Raw genomic sequence first — 17877 nt, 5'->3', positions numbered from 1 at the left:
CCTCCACCAGGCTGATCCTCAACACGGGGGCCCCTCAGGGGTGCGTGCTCGGCCCCTCCTTTACTCCCTGTTCACCCATGACTGCACGGCCAGGCACGACTCCAACACCATCATTAAGTTTGCCAATGACACAACACTGATCAACGATGAGACAGCCTATAGGGAGGTGTCAGAGACCTGACCGTGTGATGCAAGGACAACAACCTCTCAACGTGATCAAGACAAAGGAGATGATTGTGGACTTCAGGAAAAGGAGGACCGAGGACGACCCAACTCTCATCGACAGGGCTGCAGTGAAGCAGGTTGAGAGCTTCAAGGTCCTTGGCATCCACATCAACAACAAACTAAGCACCACAACAGTCATGAAGCACGACAAAACCTCTTCCCCCTCGGCAGACTGAAAAGATTTTGCATGGGTCCTTAGATCCTCAAAAGGTTTTACAGGTGCACCATCTGGTTGGTTGCATCACCGCCTGGTATAGCAACTGTATAAATCCTGTGGCAATTATTTTTGTGAATAGCAAACTCAAATTTTGTGCGTGTTTTTTATAGGTCAAGGCAGCTCTAATTAACATCTCCAATCTCATCTCATTGATTGGACTCCAGGTTAGCTGACTCCTGACTCCAATTAGCTTTTGGAGAAGTCATTAGCCTAGGGGTTCACATACTTTTTCCAACCTACACTGTGAATGTTTAAATTGTGTATTCAATATAGACAAGAAAAATACAATAATTTGTGTGTTATTAGTTTAAGCACACTGTGTTTGTCTATTGTTGTGACTAAGATAAAAATCAGATACAAGTTTATGACACATTTCTGCAGAAATCCAGGTAATTCCAAAGGGTTAACATGTTTTTTCTTACCAATATATATCATATATCACTAACTACTAACTACTACTACTACTAACTACTAACTACTACTAACTACTGTACTGTAGGATGGTTTCTGAGAGATATCTGGAAGTTGAATACACGTTATCGCAGGGCACAGAGCTCCATTTTTGTGGTCAAATGCCTGTTTTTCTTGGTTTTCTTGGTTTTCTGTCTTTGATTCGTCATCTGTGCTTCTGCAGGTCTAAGAAGTACTCCCTGCTGGGCGGCAGTAACCTCCTGATCAGCAGTGTAACAGATGATGATTCAGGCTCTTACAGCTGCGTGGCGTTTAACAAGAACCAGAACATCACGGCTTCCTGCGAGCTGTCCGTCCTCGGTAAGTGTGTCCCACGAGACCGCCACTCGTCGCCCAGTGGGAACCTACCTCCGCTGGCACACAAACAAACAAACAAACAGAGCTACATCTTCTACAGGTGTCTCTCTGTCCATATCTCTTCTCCATCTCCTTCATGGTCTCAAGTCTGTGGAATTGAACCGTTTCAGTTCACAACCCTCCTGAGGAAGACAAAACTCTGAATACCTGAACAACAATTTTTGATTGCCGTTTTCTCTGAATAAAACGAACTACATGCCAACCATAACTTTGTTTAGGATTTTGGCTGACCTAGATTATACAAACTACATGATATTAAATTTAATAATTTAATCTGACAAATATAAACTACATGATCTGTTTTGTCTCTAATATCATGAGAATAACATTTAATCTGGCAAATATTTTATAGTATTTTATTCTGAAGGATGCCCTTTAATGTGATATTCAGAATGGTTCTAAAATATTGATGTGGTATAGTCAGAATGTCACTCAAAGAACAGCTATTTCATAACAGCACAGAAAGTTAACAAAACATTGCCTTGAAACTCGTGAAATGCTTCGGCAGACCTCACTTGATCAAATGAAGTTTTGTAGTAGAGTGGAAATACTCCTTGGAGAGAGATCTACAAATGAAGTTTCGTAGAAGAGTGGAAATACTCCTTGGAGAGAGATCTACAAATGAAGTTTCGTAGAAGAGTGGAAATACTCCTTGGAGAGAGATCCTCAAACGAAGTTTGCAGATGCCTCGTTCCAGATGCCATCAGACGATAGAGTCTGACGATTCCAGAATCTTCCATTTGAATGTCTTTGCCAACCTTCTGCTACAAATAGCAATTTTTGATCCGTCAAATAGTGTAATTTTGTTGTGTATCTTTGTTGACACGCAAAAAAAAAGTTATATATTTGTTATATATTTGACGTATATATCTCACTCGTATTGTCTTATGTCACAGCGATTCTCTGATAAGTATGGTAAAGTCTCGTCTCGCCCACCTGCCTCTGTCGCACGACTGCAGACACACATTCCCAAAGCGTTGGGACAGTGCTGGTTTCAAAACAAAGCTAGCTAATGGATGCAATGTTCCTTCCCCCCAAAACACGCAAAATACCCTAACGGTGTTCCATAGCCTGGGACAATGTTTTACCCTGAAAGTTTAGTTTTCCAAACAGACACATCAAACTCAGCGACTGATGCTTTTTAAAATCACAACATCTAAATATAAAGTGGTTAATTTTTTAGCATGAAGCAGTTTAGGAACATCTGCTAATCTGAGACAAAACATTAGGAACACCTGCTAATCTGAGACACAGGTCGTTTATACGTGATTGACTGGCTTAGACGTACACTGAGAGTACAAAACATTAGGAACACCTGCTAATCTGAGACATAGGTCATTTACCCGTGACTGACTGGCTTAGACGTTCACTGAGAGTACAAACATTAGGAACACCTGCTAATCTGAGACAAAACATTAGGAACACCTGCTAACCTGAGACAGGTCGTTTATACGTGACTGACTGGTTTAGACGTACACTGAGAGCACAAAACATTAGGAACACCTGCTAATCTGAGACAGGTCGTTTATACGTGACTGACTGGTTTAGACGTACACTGAGAGTACAAAACATTAGGAACACCTGCTAATCTGAGACACAGGTCGTTTATACGTGATTGACTGGTTTAGACGTACACTGAGAGTACAAAACATTAGGAACACCTGCTAATCTGAGACATAGGTCATTTACCCGTGACTGACTGGCTTAGACGTACACTGAGAGTACAAAACATTAGGAACACCTGCTAATCTGAGACAAAACATTAGGAACACCTGCTAACCTGAGACAGGTCGTTTATACGTGACTGACTGGTTTAGACGTACACTGAGAGCACAAAACATTAGGAACACCTGCTAATCTGAGACAGGTCGTTTATACGTGACTGACTGGTTTAGACGTACACTGAGAGTACAAAACATTAGGAACACTTGCTAATCTGAGACACAGGTCGTTTATACGTGATTGACTGGTTTAGACGTACACTGAGAGTACAAAACATTAGGAACACCTGCTAATCTGAGACATAGGTCATTTACCCGTGACTGACTGGCTTAGACGTACACTGAGAGTACAAAACATTAGGAACACCTGCTAATCTGAGACAAAACATTAGGAACACCTGCTAACCTGAGACAGGTCGTTTATACGTGACTGACTGGTTTAGACGTACACTGAGAGCACAAAACATTAGGAACACCTGCTAATCTGAGACAGGTCGTTTATACGTGACTGACTGGTTTAGACGTACACTGAGAGTACAAAACATTAGGAACACCTGCTAATCTGAGACAAAACATTAGGAACACCTGCTAACCTGAGACAGGTCGTTTATACGTGACTGACTGGTTTAGACGTACACTGAGAGCACAAAACATTAGGAACACCTGCTAATCTGAGACAGGTCGTTTATACGTGACTGACTGGTTTAGACGTACACTGAGAGTACAAAACATTAGGAACACCTGCTAATCTGAGACACAGGTCGTTTATACGTGACTGACTGGCTTAGACGTACACTGAGAGTACAAAACATTAGGAACACCTGCTAATCTGAGACACAGGTCGTTTATACGTGATTGACTGGTTTAGACGTACACTGAGAGTACAAAACATTAGGAACACCTGCTAATCTGAGACATAGGTCATTTACCCGTGACTGACTGTCTTAGACGTACACTGAGAGTACAAAACATTAGGAACACCTGCTAATCTGAGACAGGTCGTTTATACGTGACTGACTGGTTTAGACGTACACTGAGAGCACAAAACATTAGGAACACCTGCTAATCTGAGACAGGTCGTTTATACGTGACTGACTGGTTTAGACGTACACTGAGAGTACAAAACATTAGGAACACCTGCTAATCTGAGACAAAACATTAGGAACACCTGCTAACCTGAGACAGGTCGTTTATACGTGACTGACTGGTTTAGACGTACACTGAGAGCACAAAACATTAGGAACACCTGCTAATCTGAGACAGGTCGTTTATACGTGACTGACTGGTTTAGACGTACACTGAGAGTACAAAACATTAGGAACACCTGCTAATCTGAGACACAGGTCGTTTATACGTGACTGACTGGCTTAGACGTACACTGAGAGTACAAAACATTAGGAACACCTGCTAATCTGAGACACAGGTCGTTTATACGTGATTGACTGGTTTAGACGTACACTGAGAGTACAAAACATTAGGAACACCTGCTAATCTGAGACATAGGTCATTTACCCGTGACTGACTGTCTTAGACGTACACTGAGAGTACAAAACATTAGGAACACCTGCTAATCTGAGACAAAACATTAGGAACACCTGCTAACCTGAGACAGGTCGTTTATACGTGACTGACTGGTTTAGACGTACACTGAGAGCACAAAACATTAGGAACACCTGCTAATCTGAGACAGGTCGTTTATACGTGACTGACTGGCTTAGACGTACACTGAGAGGACAAAACATTAGGAACACCTGCTAATCTGAGACAAAACATTAGGAACACCTGCTAATCTGAGACAGGTCGTTTATACGTGACTGACTGGTTTAGACGTACACTGAGAGTAGAAAACATTAGGAACACCTGCTAATCTGAGACACAGGTCGTTTATACGTGACTGACTGGCTTAGACGTACACTGAGAGTACAAAACATTAGGAACACCTGCTAATCTGAGACAAAACATTAGGAACACCTGCTCTTTCCATGACATGGACTGAAAGCTATGATCCCTTGTCTACGTCACTTGTTAAATCCACTTCAATCAGCAGACAGTAGATGAAGGGGAGGAGACAGGGCGTAATATTATTCATAATTAATTGACTTAATTAAAAATATAAATAAATTCTATGTCAAAGAGTTTTATAGAGCTATATAGGGAATAGGGTGCCATTTGAGATGCCTTAGCGGCGTTCCCCAGTTAGCTCTCCCCCCCTCCCTCCCAAATGCTGGTTGGGTAGCTTTGGGAATTATACTTCTATACTTCTATCTGTTAGTCAGTCAGCACGGCGATGTGACAAGCACACGCTTAAGATTACCCAGAAAGCTGCTGTTCGTTTATGATATGTTACAGGTTGTCGCGATACAGTAGCCATCGATCAACTCGAAACTCACTGTTCTTTTGGTGGGAACCCTCGCTGTTGATTGACAGTGAGTAGTGACTGCAAGCATAGGAACCATACTCTCTCTCTCTCTCCAATTTTTTTTCTCTCTCTGTCTCTCTCTCTTTCTCTCACTCTGTATGTCTCTGTTTCTCTCAATTTCTGTCTCTCTCGATCTCTCAATATCTATCTCTCTGTCGATCTCCATCTCTCTCTCGATCTCCGTCTCGATCTCCGTCTCTCTCTCGATCTCCGTCTCTTTCTCGATCTCTCGATCTCTCGATCTCTGTCTCTCGATCTCTCAATCTCTGTCTCTCGATCTCTGTCTCGATCTCCATCTCTCTCTGGATCCAGAAGAGGACTGGCCACCCCACATAGCCTGGTTCCTCTCTAAGTTTCTCCCTACTTTGAGATATCAGCTGATGTACGGACTATATAAATACATTTGATTTGATTTGATCTAAGTCTATCTTTTCAATTCAATTCAATTCAAGGGTTTTACCGGCATGGATTACAAATGTCATATTATATATATACAGTGTTTTAACAATGTACAAATGGTAAAGGACACAAGATAAAATAAATAAGCATAAATACGGGTTGTATTTACAACGGTGTGTGTTCTTCACTGGTTGTCCTTTTCTCGTGGCAACAGGTCACAAATCTTGCTGCTGTCATGGCACACTGTGGTATTTCACCCAGAAGATATGGGAGTTTTTCAAAATTGGATTTGTTTTAGAACTCTTTGTGGATCTATGTAATCTGAGGGAAATATGTCTCTCTAATATGGTCAAACATTGGGCAGGAGGTTAGGAAGTGCAGCTCAGTTTCCACCTCATTTTGTGGGCAGTGAGCACATAGCCTGTCTTCTCTTGAGAGCCATGTCTGCCTACGGCGGCCTTTCTCAATAGCAAGGCTATGCTCACTGAGTCTTTCTTGAGTCAAAGCTTTCCTTAGTTTTGGGTCAGTCACAGTGGTCAGGTATTCTGCCGCTGTGTACTCTCTGTTTAGGGCCAAATAGCATTCTAGTTTGCTCTGTTTTTTTGTTCATTCTTTCCAATGTGTCAAGTAATTATCTTTTTGTTTTCTCATGATTTGGTTGGGTCTAATTGTGCTGTTGTCCTGGAGCTCTGTAGGGTGTGTTTGTGTTTGTGAACAGAGCCCCAGGACCGGCTTGCTTAGGGGACTCTTCTCCAGGTTCATCTCTTTGTAGGTGATGGCTTTGTTGTGGAAGGTTTGGGAATCGCTTCCTTTTAGGTGGTTATAGAATTTAACAGCTCTTTTCTGGATTTTGATAATTAGTGGGTATCGGCCTAATTCTGCTCTGCATGCATTATTTGGTGTTCTACGTTGTACACGGAGGATATTTTTGCAGAATTCTGCAAGCAGAGTCTCAATTTGGTGTTTGACCCATTTTGTGAAGTCTTGGTTGGTGAGCGGACCCCAGACCTCACAACCATAAAGGGCAATGGGCTCTATGACTGATTCAAGTATTTTTTGCCAAATACTAATTGGTATGTTGAAATGTATGTTCCTTTTGATGGCATAGAATGCCTTTCTTGCCTTGTCTCTCAGATCGTTCACAGCTTTGTGGAAGTTACCTGTGGCGCTGATGTTTAGGCCAAGGTATGTATAGTTTTTGTGTGCTCTAGAGCAACAGTGTCTAGATGGAATTTGTATTTGTGGTCCTGGCGACTGGACCTTTTTTGGAACACCATTATTTTGGTCTTACTGAGATTTACTGTCAGGGCCCAGGTCTGACAGAATCTATGCAGAAGATCTAGGTGCTGCTGTAGGCCCTCCTTGGTTGGTGACCGAAGTACCAGATCCTCAGCAAACAGCAGACATTTGACTTCGGATTCTAGTAGGGTGAGGCCGGGTGCTGCAGACCTTTCTAGTGCCTGCGCCAATTCGTTTATATGTATGTTGAAGAGGGTGGGGCTTAAGCTGCATCCCTGTCTAACTCCACGACCCTGTGTGAAGAAATGTGTGTGTTTTTTGCCAATTTTAACTGCACACTTGTTGTTTGTGTACATGGATTTTATAATGTCGTATGTTTTACCCCCAACACCACTTTCCATCAATTTGTATAGCAGACCCTCATGCCAAATTGAGTCAAAGGCTTTTTTGAAATCAACAAAGCATGAGAAGACTTTGCCTTTGTTTTGGTTTGTTTGGTTGTCAATTAGGTTGTGTTGTACGGTAATTTGGTAAAAAGCCAATTTGACATTTGCTCAGTACGTTGTTTTCATTGAGGAAATGTACGAGTCTGCTGTTAATGATAATGCAGAGGATTTTCCCAAGGTTACTGTTGACGCATATTCCACGGTAGTTATTGGGGTCATATTTTCTCCACTTTTGTGGATTGGGGTGATCAGTCCTTGGTTCCAAATATTGGGGAAGATGCCAGAGCTAAGGATGATGTTAAAGAGTTTTAGTATAGCCAATTGGAATTTGTTGTCTGTATATTTGATCAAATCAAATCAAAATCAAATCAAATTTATTTATATAGCCCTTCGTCCATCAGCTGATATCTCAAAGTGCTGTACAGAAACCCAGCCTAAAACCCCAAACAGCAAACAATGCAGGTGTAAAGGCACGGTGGCTAGGAATAACTCCCTAGAAAGGCCAAAACCTAGGAAGAAACCTAGAGAGGAACCAGGCTATGTGGGGTGGCCAGTCCTCTTCTGGCTGTGCCGGGTAGAGATTATAACAGAACATGACCAAGATGTTCAAATGTTCATAAATGACCAGCATGGTCGAATAATAATAAGGCAGAACAGTTGAAACTGGAGCAGCAGCACAGTCAGGTGGACTGGGGACAGCAAGGAGCCATCATGTCAGGTAGTCCTGGGGCACGGTCCTAGGGCTCAGGTCCTCCGAGAGAGAGAAAGAAAGAGAGAATTAGAGAGAGCATATGTGGGGTGGCCAGTCCTCTTCTGGCTGTGCCGGGTGGAGATTATAACAGAACGTGGCCAAGATGTTCAAATGTTCATAAATGACCAGCATGGTTGAATAATAGTAAGGCAGAACATTTGAAACTGGAGCAGGAGCATGGCCAGGTGGACTGGGGACAGCAAGGAGTCCTCATGTCAGGTAGTCCTGGGACATGGTCCTAGGGCCCAGGCCAGTTGAAACTGGAGCAGCAGCATGGCCAGGTGGACTGGGGACAGCAAGGAGTCATCATGTCAGGTAGTCCTGGGGCATGGTCCTAGGGCTCAGGTCCTCCGAGAGAGAGAGAGAAAGAAAGAGAGAAGGAGAGAATTAGAGAACGCACATTTAGATTCACACAGGACACCGAATAGGACAGGAAAAGTACTCCAGATATAACAAACTGACCCTAGCCCCCCCAACACATAAACTACTGCAGCATAAATACTGGAGGCTGAGACAGGAGGGGTCAGGAGTCACTGTGGCCCCATCCGAGGACACCCCCGGACAGGGCCAAACAGGAAGGATATAACCCCACCCACTTTGCCAAAGCACAGCCCCCACACCACTAGAGGGATATCTTCAACCACCAACTTACCATCCTGAGACAAGGCCGAGTATAGCCCACAAAGATCTCCGCCACGGCACAACCCAAGGGGGGGGGGGCGCCAACCCAGACAGGCTGACCACAACAGTGAATCAACCCACCCAGGTGACACACCCCCCCAGGGACGGCATGAGAGAGCCCCAGCAAGCCAGTGACTCAGCCCCCCGTAACAGGGTTAGAGGCAGAGAATCCCAGTGGAAAGAGGGGAACCGGCCTGGCAGAGACTGCAAGGGCGGTTCGTTGCTCCAGATCCTTTCCGTTCACCTTCCCACTCCTGGGCCAGACTACACTCAATCATATGACCCACTGAAGAGATGAGTGTTCAGTAAAGACTTAAAGGTTGAGACCGAGTTTGCGTCTCTGACATGGGTAGACAGACCGTTCCATAAAAATGGAGCTCTATAGGAGAAAGCCCTGCCTCCAGCTGTTTGCTTAGAAATTCTAGGGACAATTAGGAGGCCTGCGTCTTGTGACCGTAGAGTACGTGTAGGTATTTACGGCGGGACCAAATCAGAGAGGTAGGTAGGAGCAAGCCCATGTAATGCTTTGTAGGTTAGCAGTAAAACCTTGAAATCAGCCCTTGCTTTGACAGGAAGCCAGTGTAGAGAGGCTAGCACTGGAGTAATATGATCAAATTTTTTGGTTCTAGTCAGGATTCTAGCAGCCGTATTTAGCACTAACTGAAGTTTATTTAGTGCTTTATCCGGGTAGCCGGAAAATAGAGCATTGCAGTAGTCTAACCTAGAAGTGACAAAAGCATGGATCAACTTCTCTGCATCATTTTTGGACAGAAAGTTTCTGATTTTTGCAATGTTACGTAGATGGAAAAAAGCTGTCCTCGAAATGGTCTTGATATGTTCTTCAAAAGAGAGATCAGGGTCCAGAGTAACGCCGAGGTCCTTCACAGTTTTATTTGAGACGACTGTACAACCATTAAAGATTAATTGTCAGATTCAACAGAAGATCTCTTTGTTTCTTGGGACCTAGAACAAGCATCTCTGTTTTGTCCGAGTTTAATAGTAGAAAGTTTGCAGCCATCCACTTCCTTATGTCTGAAACACATGCTTCTAGCGAGGGCAATTTTGGGGCTTCACCATGTTTCATTGAAATGTACAGCTGTGTGTCATCCGCATAGCAGTGAAAGTTTACATTATGTTTTCGAATAACATCCCCAAGAGGTAAAATATATAGTGAAAACAATAGTGGTCCTAAAACAGAACCTTGAGGAACACCGAAATGTACAGTTGATTTGTCAGAGGACAAACCATTCACAGAGACAAACTGATATCTTTCCGACAGATAAGATCTAAACCAGGCCAGAACATGTCCGTGTGGACCAATTTGGGTTTCCAATCTCTCCAAAAGAATGTGGTGATCGATGGTATCAAAAGCAGCACTAAGGTCTAGGAGCACGAGGACAGATGCAGAGCCTCGGTCCGATGCCATTAAAATGTCATTTACCACCTTCACAAGTGTCGTCTCATTGCTATGATGGGGTCTAAAACCAGACTGAAGCATTTCGTATACATTGTTTGTCTTCAGGAAGGCAGTGAGTTGCTGCGCAACAGCCTTCTCTAAAATTTTTGAGAGGAATGGAAGATTCGATATAGGCCGATAGTTTTTTATATTTTCTGGGTCAAGGTTTGGCTTTTTCTAGAGAGGCTTTATTACTGCCACTTTTAGTGAGTTTGGTACACATCCAGTGGATAGAGAGCCGTTTATTATGTTCAACATAGGAGGGCCAAGCACAGGAAGCAGCTCATTTGATCATTTCATTGAGGATACCATCAACACCACAGGCCTTTTTGGGTTGGAGGGTTTTTATTTTGTCCTGTAGCTCATTCAATGTAATTGAAGAATCCAGTGGGTTCTGGTAGTCTTTAATAGTTCATCCTAAGATCTGTATTTGATCATGTATATGTTTTTGCTCTTTATTCTTTGTTATAGAGCCAAAAAGATTGGAGAAGTGGTTTACCCAGACATCTCCATACATCTCCATTTTGGATAGATAATTATTTGTGTTGTTGTTTGTTTAGTGTTTTCCAATTTTCCCAGAAGTGGTTAGAGTCTATGGATTCTTCAATTACATTGAGCTGATTTCCTGAGTTCCTTCTTTTTCCGTAGTGTATTTCTGTATTGTTTTAGTGATTCACCATAATGAAGGCGTAGACTCAGGTTTTCCGGGTCTCTATGTTTTTGGTTGGACAGGTTTCTCAATTTCTTTCTTATATTTTTGCATTCTTCATCAAACCATTTGTCATTATTGTTAATTTTCTTCGGTTTTCTATTTGAGATTTTTAGATTTGATAGGGAAGCTGAGAGGTCAAATATACTGTTGAGATTTTCTACTGCCAAGTTTACACCTTCACTATTACAGTGGAATGTTTTACCCAGGAAATTGTCTAAAAGGGATTGAATTTGTTATTGCCTAATTGTTTTTTGGTAGGTTTCCAAACTGCATTCCTTCCATCTATAGCATTTCTTAATATTACTATGTTCCTTTGATGCCTCACGATTGAGTATTGCTCTGTTCAAGTAGACTGTGATTTTCTCTATCTGTCAAACATTCTATTTCCATCCCTTACCTCCTTCCCCCATTTAACCTTTTACAGGGATTTTTTAATTTTACCTTTATTTAACCAGGCAAGTCAGTTAAGAACATATTCTTATTTTCAATGACGGCCTGGGAACAGTGGGTTAACTGCCTGTTCAGGGGCAGAACGACAGATTTGTACAGATTTGTACCTTGTCACCTTCCGGTTACTAGTCCAACGCTCTAACCACTAGGCTACGCTGCCGCCCCAGATTTAAAATCTGATCTTCAGTCTGAATCTTGAGTACTGTAATTATGTCCATTTCATCAGTCTGAAACGGAGTACTGTAATTATGTCAAGTCCATTTCATCAGTCTGAAACGGAGTACTGTAATTATGTCAAGTCCATTTCCAACAGTCTGAAACGGAGTACTGTAATTATGTCAAGTCCATTTCCAACAGTCTGAAACGGAGTACTGTAATTATGTCAATTTCCAACAGTCTGAAACGGAGTACTGTAATTATGTCCATTTCATCAGTCTGAAACGGAGTACTGTAATTATGTCCATTTCATCAGTCTGAAACGGAGTACTGTAATTATGTCCATTTCATCAGTCTGAAACGGAGTACTGTAATTATGTCCATTTCCAACAGTCTGAAACGGAGTACTGTAATTATGTCCATTTCCAACAGTCTGAAACGGAGTACTGTAATTATGTCCATTTCCAACAGTCTGAAATGGAGTACTGTAATTATGTCCATTTCATCAGTCTGAAACGGAGTACTGTAATTATGTCCATTTCCATCAGTCTGAAACGGAGTACTGTAATTATGTCCATTTCCATCAGTCTGAAACGGAGTACTGTAATTATGTCCATTTCATCAGTCTGAAACGGAGTACTGTAATTATGTCCATTTCCAACAGTCTGAAACGGAGTACTGTAATTATGTCAAGTCCATTTCCAACAGTCTGAAACGGAGTACTGTAATTATGTCAAGTCCATTTCCAACAGTCTGAAACGGAGTACTGTAATTATGTCCATTTCATCAGTCTGAAACGGAGTACTGTAATTATGTCCATTTCCAACAGTCTATCCACATACAGTACATCCCGCTCTGACTGTGAACGTCATGCGCACCACTAGGGACTTTGCCTCTCAAAAGCCACCATATACCCTATATTGACCAGGATTCTGGTAGACCGTGTAGGGAATAGGCCATTTGGGAGGCAGCCTTATAGGAGTGTTGTATTATCTCTACCACCCTAGAGAAACAGGAAGTGAAAAGTCGCTCTGGATAAGAGCGTCTGCTAAATGACTTAAATGTAAATGTAAATGAAGAGAAGGCAGGAAGCACCTACAGTACATCTATTATAGCTATAACATCTGTTATTGGGTCATGCTGTTATACACATGGGGGTGGAGTTTACACAATGACTACATGGTGTGTGTGTGTGTGTGTGTGTGTGTGTGTGTGTGTGTGTGTGTGTGTGTGTGTGTGTGTGTGTGTGTGTGTGTGTGTACATCTATTATAGCAATAACATCTGTTATTGTCATGCTGTTATACACATGTGTTTACACAATGACTACATGGTGTGTGTGTGTGTGTGTGTGTGTGTGTGCGTGTGTGTGTGTGAGAACCAGGAAGCACCTACAGTACATCTATTATAGCAATAACATCTGTTATTCGGTCATGCTGTTATACACATGGGGGTGGAGTTTACACAATGACTACATGGACTGTGTGTGTGTGCGTGCGTTTGTGTGTGTGTTCGTGTGGTGTGTGTAATTAGTGGCTTAATTTACTTTACTGGTCCTGAAATCATCTGTAGCAGGACTAGATACTGGTCCTGAAATCATCTGTAGCAGGACTAGATACTGGTCCTGAAATCATCTGTAGCAGGACTAGATACTGGTCCTGAAATCATCTGTAGCAGGACTAGATACTGGTCCTGAAATCATCTGTAGCAGGACTAGATACTGGTCCTGAAATCATCTGTAGCAGGACTAGATACTGGTCCTGAAATCATCTGTAGCTGGACTAGATACTGGTCCTGAAATCATCTGTAGCAGGACTAGATACTGGTCCTGAAATCATCTGTAGCAGGACTAGATACTGGTCCTGAAATCATCTGTAGCAGGACTAGATACTGGTCCTGAAATCATCTGTAGCAGGACTAGATACTGGTCCTGAAATCATCTGTAGCTGGACTAGATACTGGTCCTGAAATCATCTGTAGCAGGACTAGATACTGGTCCTGAAATCATCTGTAGCAGGACTAGATACTGGTCCTGAAATCATCTGTAGCAGGACTAGATACTGGTCCTGAAATCATCTGTAGCAGGACTAGATACTGGTCCTGAAATCATCTGTAGCAGGACTAGATACTGGTCCTGAAATCATCTGTAGCTGGACTAGATACTGGTCCTGAAATCATCTGTAGCTGGACTAGATACTGGTCCTGAAATCATCTGTAGCAGGACTAGATACTGGTCCTGAAATCATCTGTAGCTGGACTAGATACTGGTCCTGAAATCATCTGTAGCAGGACTAGATACTGGTCCTGAAATCATCTGTAGCTGGACTAGATACTGGTCCTGAAATCATCTGTAGCTGGACTAGATACTGGTCCTGAAATCATCTGTAGCAGGACTAGATACTGGTCCTGAAATCATCTGTAGCAGGACTAGATACTGGTCCTGAAATCATCTGTAGCAGGACTAGATACTGGTCCTGAAATCATCTGTAGCAGGACTAGATACTGGTCCTGAAATCATCTGTAGCAGGACTAGATACTGGTCCTGAAATCATCTGTAGCTGGACTAGATACTGGTCCTGAAATCATCTGTAGCAGGACTAGATACTGGTCCTGAAATCATCTGTAGCAGGACTAGATACTGGTCCTGAAATCATCTGTAGCAGGACTAGATACTGGTCCTGAAATCATCTGTAGCTGGACTAGATACTGGTCCTGAAATCATCTGTAGCAGGACTAGATACTGGTCCTGAAATCATCTGTAGCAGGACTAGATACTGGTCCTGAAATCCTCTGTAGCAGGACTAGATACTGGTCCTGAAATCCTCTGTAGCAGGACTAGATACTGGTCCTGAAATCATCTGTAGCTGGACTAGATACTGGTCCTGAAATCATCTGTAGCAGGACTAGATACTGGTCCTGAAATCATCTGTAGCAGGACTAGATACTGGTCCTGAAATCATCTGTAGCAGGACTAGATACTGGTCCTGAAATCATCTGTAGCAGGACTAGATACTGGTCCTGAAATCATCTGTAGCAGGACTAGATACTGGTCCTGAAATCATCTGTAGCTGGACTAGATACTGGTCCTGAAATCATCTGTAGCAGGACTAGATACTGGTCCTGAAATCATCTGTAGCAGGACTAGATACTGGTCCTGAAATCATCTGTAGCAGGACTAGATACTGGTCCTGAAACCATCTGTAGCAGGACTAGATACTGGTCCTGAAATCATCTGTAGCAGGACTAGATACTGGTCCTGAAATCATCTGTAGCTGGACTAGATACTGGTCCTGAAATCATCTGTAGCTGGACTAGATACTGGTCCTGAAATCATCTGTAGCAGGACTAGATACTGGTCCTGAAATCATCTGTAGCAGGACTAGATACTGGTCCTGAAATCATCTGTAGCAGGACTAGATACTGGTCTTGAAATCATCTGTAGCAGGACTAGATACTGGTCCTGAAATCATCTGTAGCAGGACTAGATACTGGTCCTGAAATCATCTGTAGCTGGACTAGATACTGGTCCTGAAATCATCTGTAGCAGGACTAGATACTGGTCCTGAAATCATCTGTAGCAGGACTAGATACTGGTCCTGAAATCATCTGTAGCAGGACTAGATACTGGTCCTGAAATCATCTGTAGCAGGACTAGATACTGGTCCTGAAATCATCTGTAGCAGGACTAGATACTGGTCCTGAAATCATCTGTAGCAGGACTAGATACTGGTCCTGAAATCATCTGTAGCAGGACTAGATACTGGTCCTGAAATCATCTGTAGCAGGACTAGATACTGGTCCTGAAATCATCTGTAGCAGGACTAGATACTGGTCTTGAAATCATCTGTAGCAGGACTAGATACTGGTCCTGAAATCATCTGTAGCAGGACTAGATACTGGTCCTGAAATCATCTGTAGCTGGACTAGATACTGGTCCTGAAATCATCTGTAGCAGGACTAGATACTGGTCCTGAAATCATCTGTAGCAGGACTAGATACTGGTCCTGAAATCATCTGTAGCAGGACTAGCTGCTGTTGCTGTGAATTATGGCTGGGATCATGTCCCAAATCACACCCTATTCCCTATGGAGTGCACTACTTTTGACCAGAACCCAATTTGTTTCCCTATTGGTCCATTTGGGAAGTAGACTGGCTGTAGCTAAGCAGCTGGAGGCAGTTGAAAAAAATGTAAGTCTCTTTTCAGGATCCTTATTTTCATTGTCTCCAGAACAATACCAGTATCAACATACAGTGGGGAGAACAAGTACTTGATACACTGCCGATTTTGCAGGTTTTCCTAATTACAAAGCACGTAGAGGTCTGTAATTTTTATCATAGGTACACTTCCACTGTGAGAGACGGAATCTAAAACAAAAATCCAGAAAATCACATTGTATGATTTTTAAGTAATTAATTTGCATTTTATTGCATGACATAAGTATTTGATCACCTACCAACCAGTACGAATTCCGGCTCTCACAGACCTGTTAGTTTTTCTTTAAGAAGCCCTCCTGTTCTCCACTCATTACCTGTATTAACTACATATGTTCTCCACTCATTACCTGTATTAACTACACCTGTTTGAACTCATTACCTGTATTAACTACACCTGTTTGAATTCATTACCTGTATTAACTACACCTGTTTGAACTCATTAACTGTATTAACTACACCTGTTTGAACTCGTTACCTGTATTAAATACACCTGTTTGAACTCGTTACCTGTATTAACTACACCTGTTTGAACTCGTTACCTGTATTAAATACACCTGTTTGAACTCGTTACCTGTATTAACTACACCTGTTTGAACTCGTTACCTGTATTAACTACACCTGTTTGAACTCGTTACCTGTATTAGCTACACCTGTTTGAACTCGTTACCTGTATTAACTACACCTGTTTGAATTCATTACCTGTATTAACTACACCTGTTTGAACTCGTTACCTGTATTAGCTACACCTGTTTGAACTCGTTACCTGTATTAACTACACCTGTTTGAACTCGTTACCTGTATTAACTACACCTGTTTGAACTCGTTACCTGTATTAGCTACACCTGTTTGAACTCGTTACCTGTATTAACTACACCTGTTTGAATTCATTACCTGTATTAACTACACCTGTTTGAACTCGTTACCTGTATTAGCTACACCTGTTTGAACTCGTTACCTGTATTAACTACACCTGTTTGAACTCATTACCTGTATTAACTACACCTGTTTGAATTCATTACCTGTATTAACTACACCTGTTTGAACTCATTACCTGTATTAACTACACCTGTTTGAACTCATTACCTGTATTAACTACACCTGTTTGAACTCGTTACCTGTATTAACTACACCTGTTTGAACTCATTACCTGTATTAACTACACCTGTTTGAACTCATTACCTGTATTAACTACACCGTGGCCCCTTGTGGAGTCTTAGTCTTAGAATTTGTACAATACAATTTAGACCTAGAGTATGATGCTAAGGTCAGCGATAACCATCATGGACCTGGAACCTGGGACCTCTGACAGCGATGACCGTCATGGACCTGGAACCTGGGACCTCTGACAGCGATGACCATCATGGACCTGGGACCTCTGACAGCAATGACCATCATGGACCTGGGACCTCTGACAGCGAGTACCATCATGGACCTGGGACCTCTGACAGCTATGACCGTCATGGACCTGGGACCTCTGACAGCGATGACCGTCATGGACCTGGGACCTCTGACAGCGATGACCATCATGGACCTGGGAACTCTGACAGCGATGACCATCATTGACCTGGGACCTCTGACAGCGAGTACCATCATGGACCTGGGACCTCTGACAGCGATGACCGTCATGGACCTGGAACCTGGGACCTCTGATAGCGATGACCATCATGGACCTGGGACCTCTGACAGCGAGTACCATCATGGACCTGGGACCTCTGACAGCGAGTACCATCATGGACCTGGGACATCTGACAGCGATGACCATCATGGACCTGGGACCTCTGACAGCGATGACCATCATGGACCTGAGCCCTCTGACAGCGATGACCGTCATGGACCTGGGACCTCTGACAGCGATGACCGTCATGGACCTGGGACCTCTGACAGCAATGACCATCATGGACCTGGGACCTCTGACAGCGAGTACCATCATGGACCTGGGACCATCATGGACCTGGGACCTCTGC

The 17877-nt window shown here is 42.8% G+C and overlaps 1 protein-coding gene across 1 annotated transcript in view; it reads left to right on the top strand.

The window, feature by feature from the left end:
* LOC124047738 (netrin receptor DCC-like) overlaps positions 1-17877 on the top strand; it is a 434005-nt gene that overhangs the window by 258639 nt on the left and 157489 nt on the right. The window contains exon 5 of the mRNA XM_046368043.1: positions 1077-1213. Coding sequence (XP_046223999.1) covers positions 1077-1213 — 137 coding nt within the window. The remainder of the gene's footprint in view (positions 1-1076; positions 1214-17877) is intronic.

The sequence above is a fragment of the Oncorhynchus gorbuscha genome, linkage group LG11 (assembly GCF_021184085.1).
Source record: "Oncorhynchus gorbuscha isolate QuinsamMale2020 ecotype Even-year linkage group LG11, OgorEven_v1.0, whole genome shotgun sequence".
In the NCBI taxonomy this organism is placed as follows: Eukaryota; Metazoa; Chordata; class Actinopteri; order Salmoniformes; family Salmonidae; genus Oncorhynchus; species Oncorhynchus gorbuscha.
Note: the sequence above shows the minus strand (reverse complement) of the source record. Positions and strands in the feature narration are given on the sequence as shown.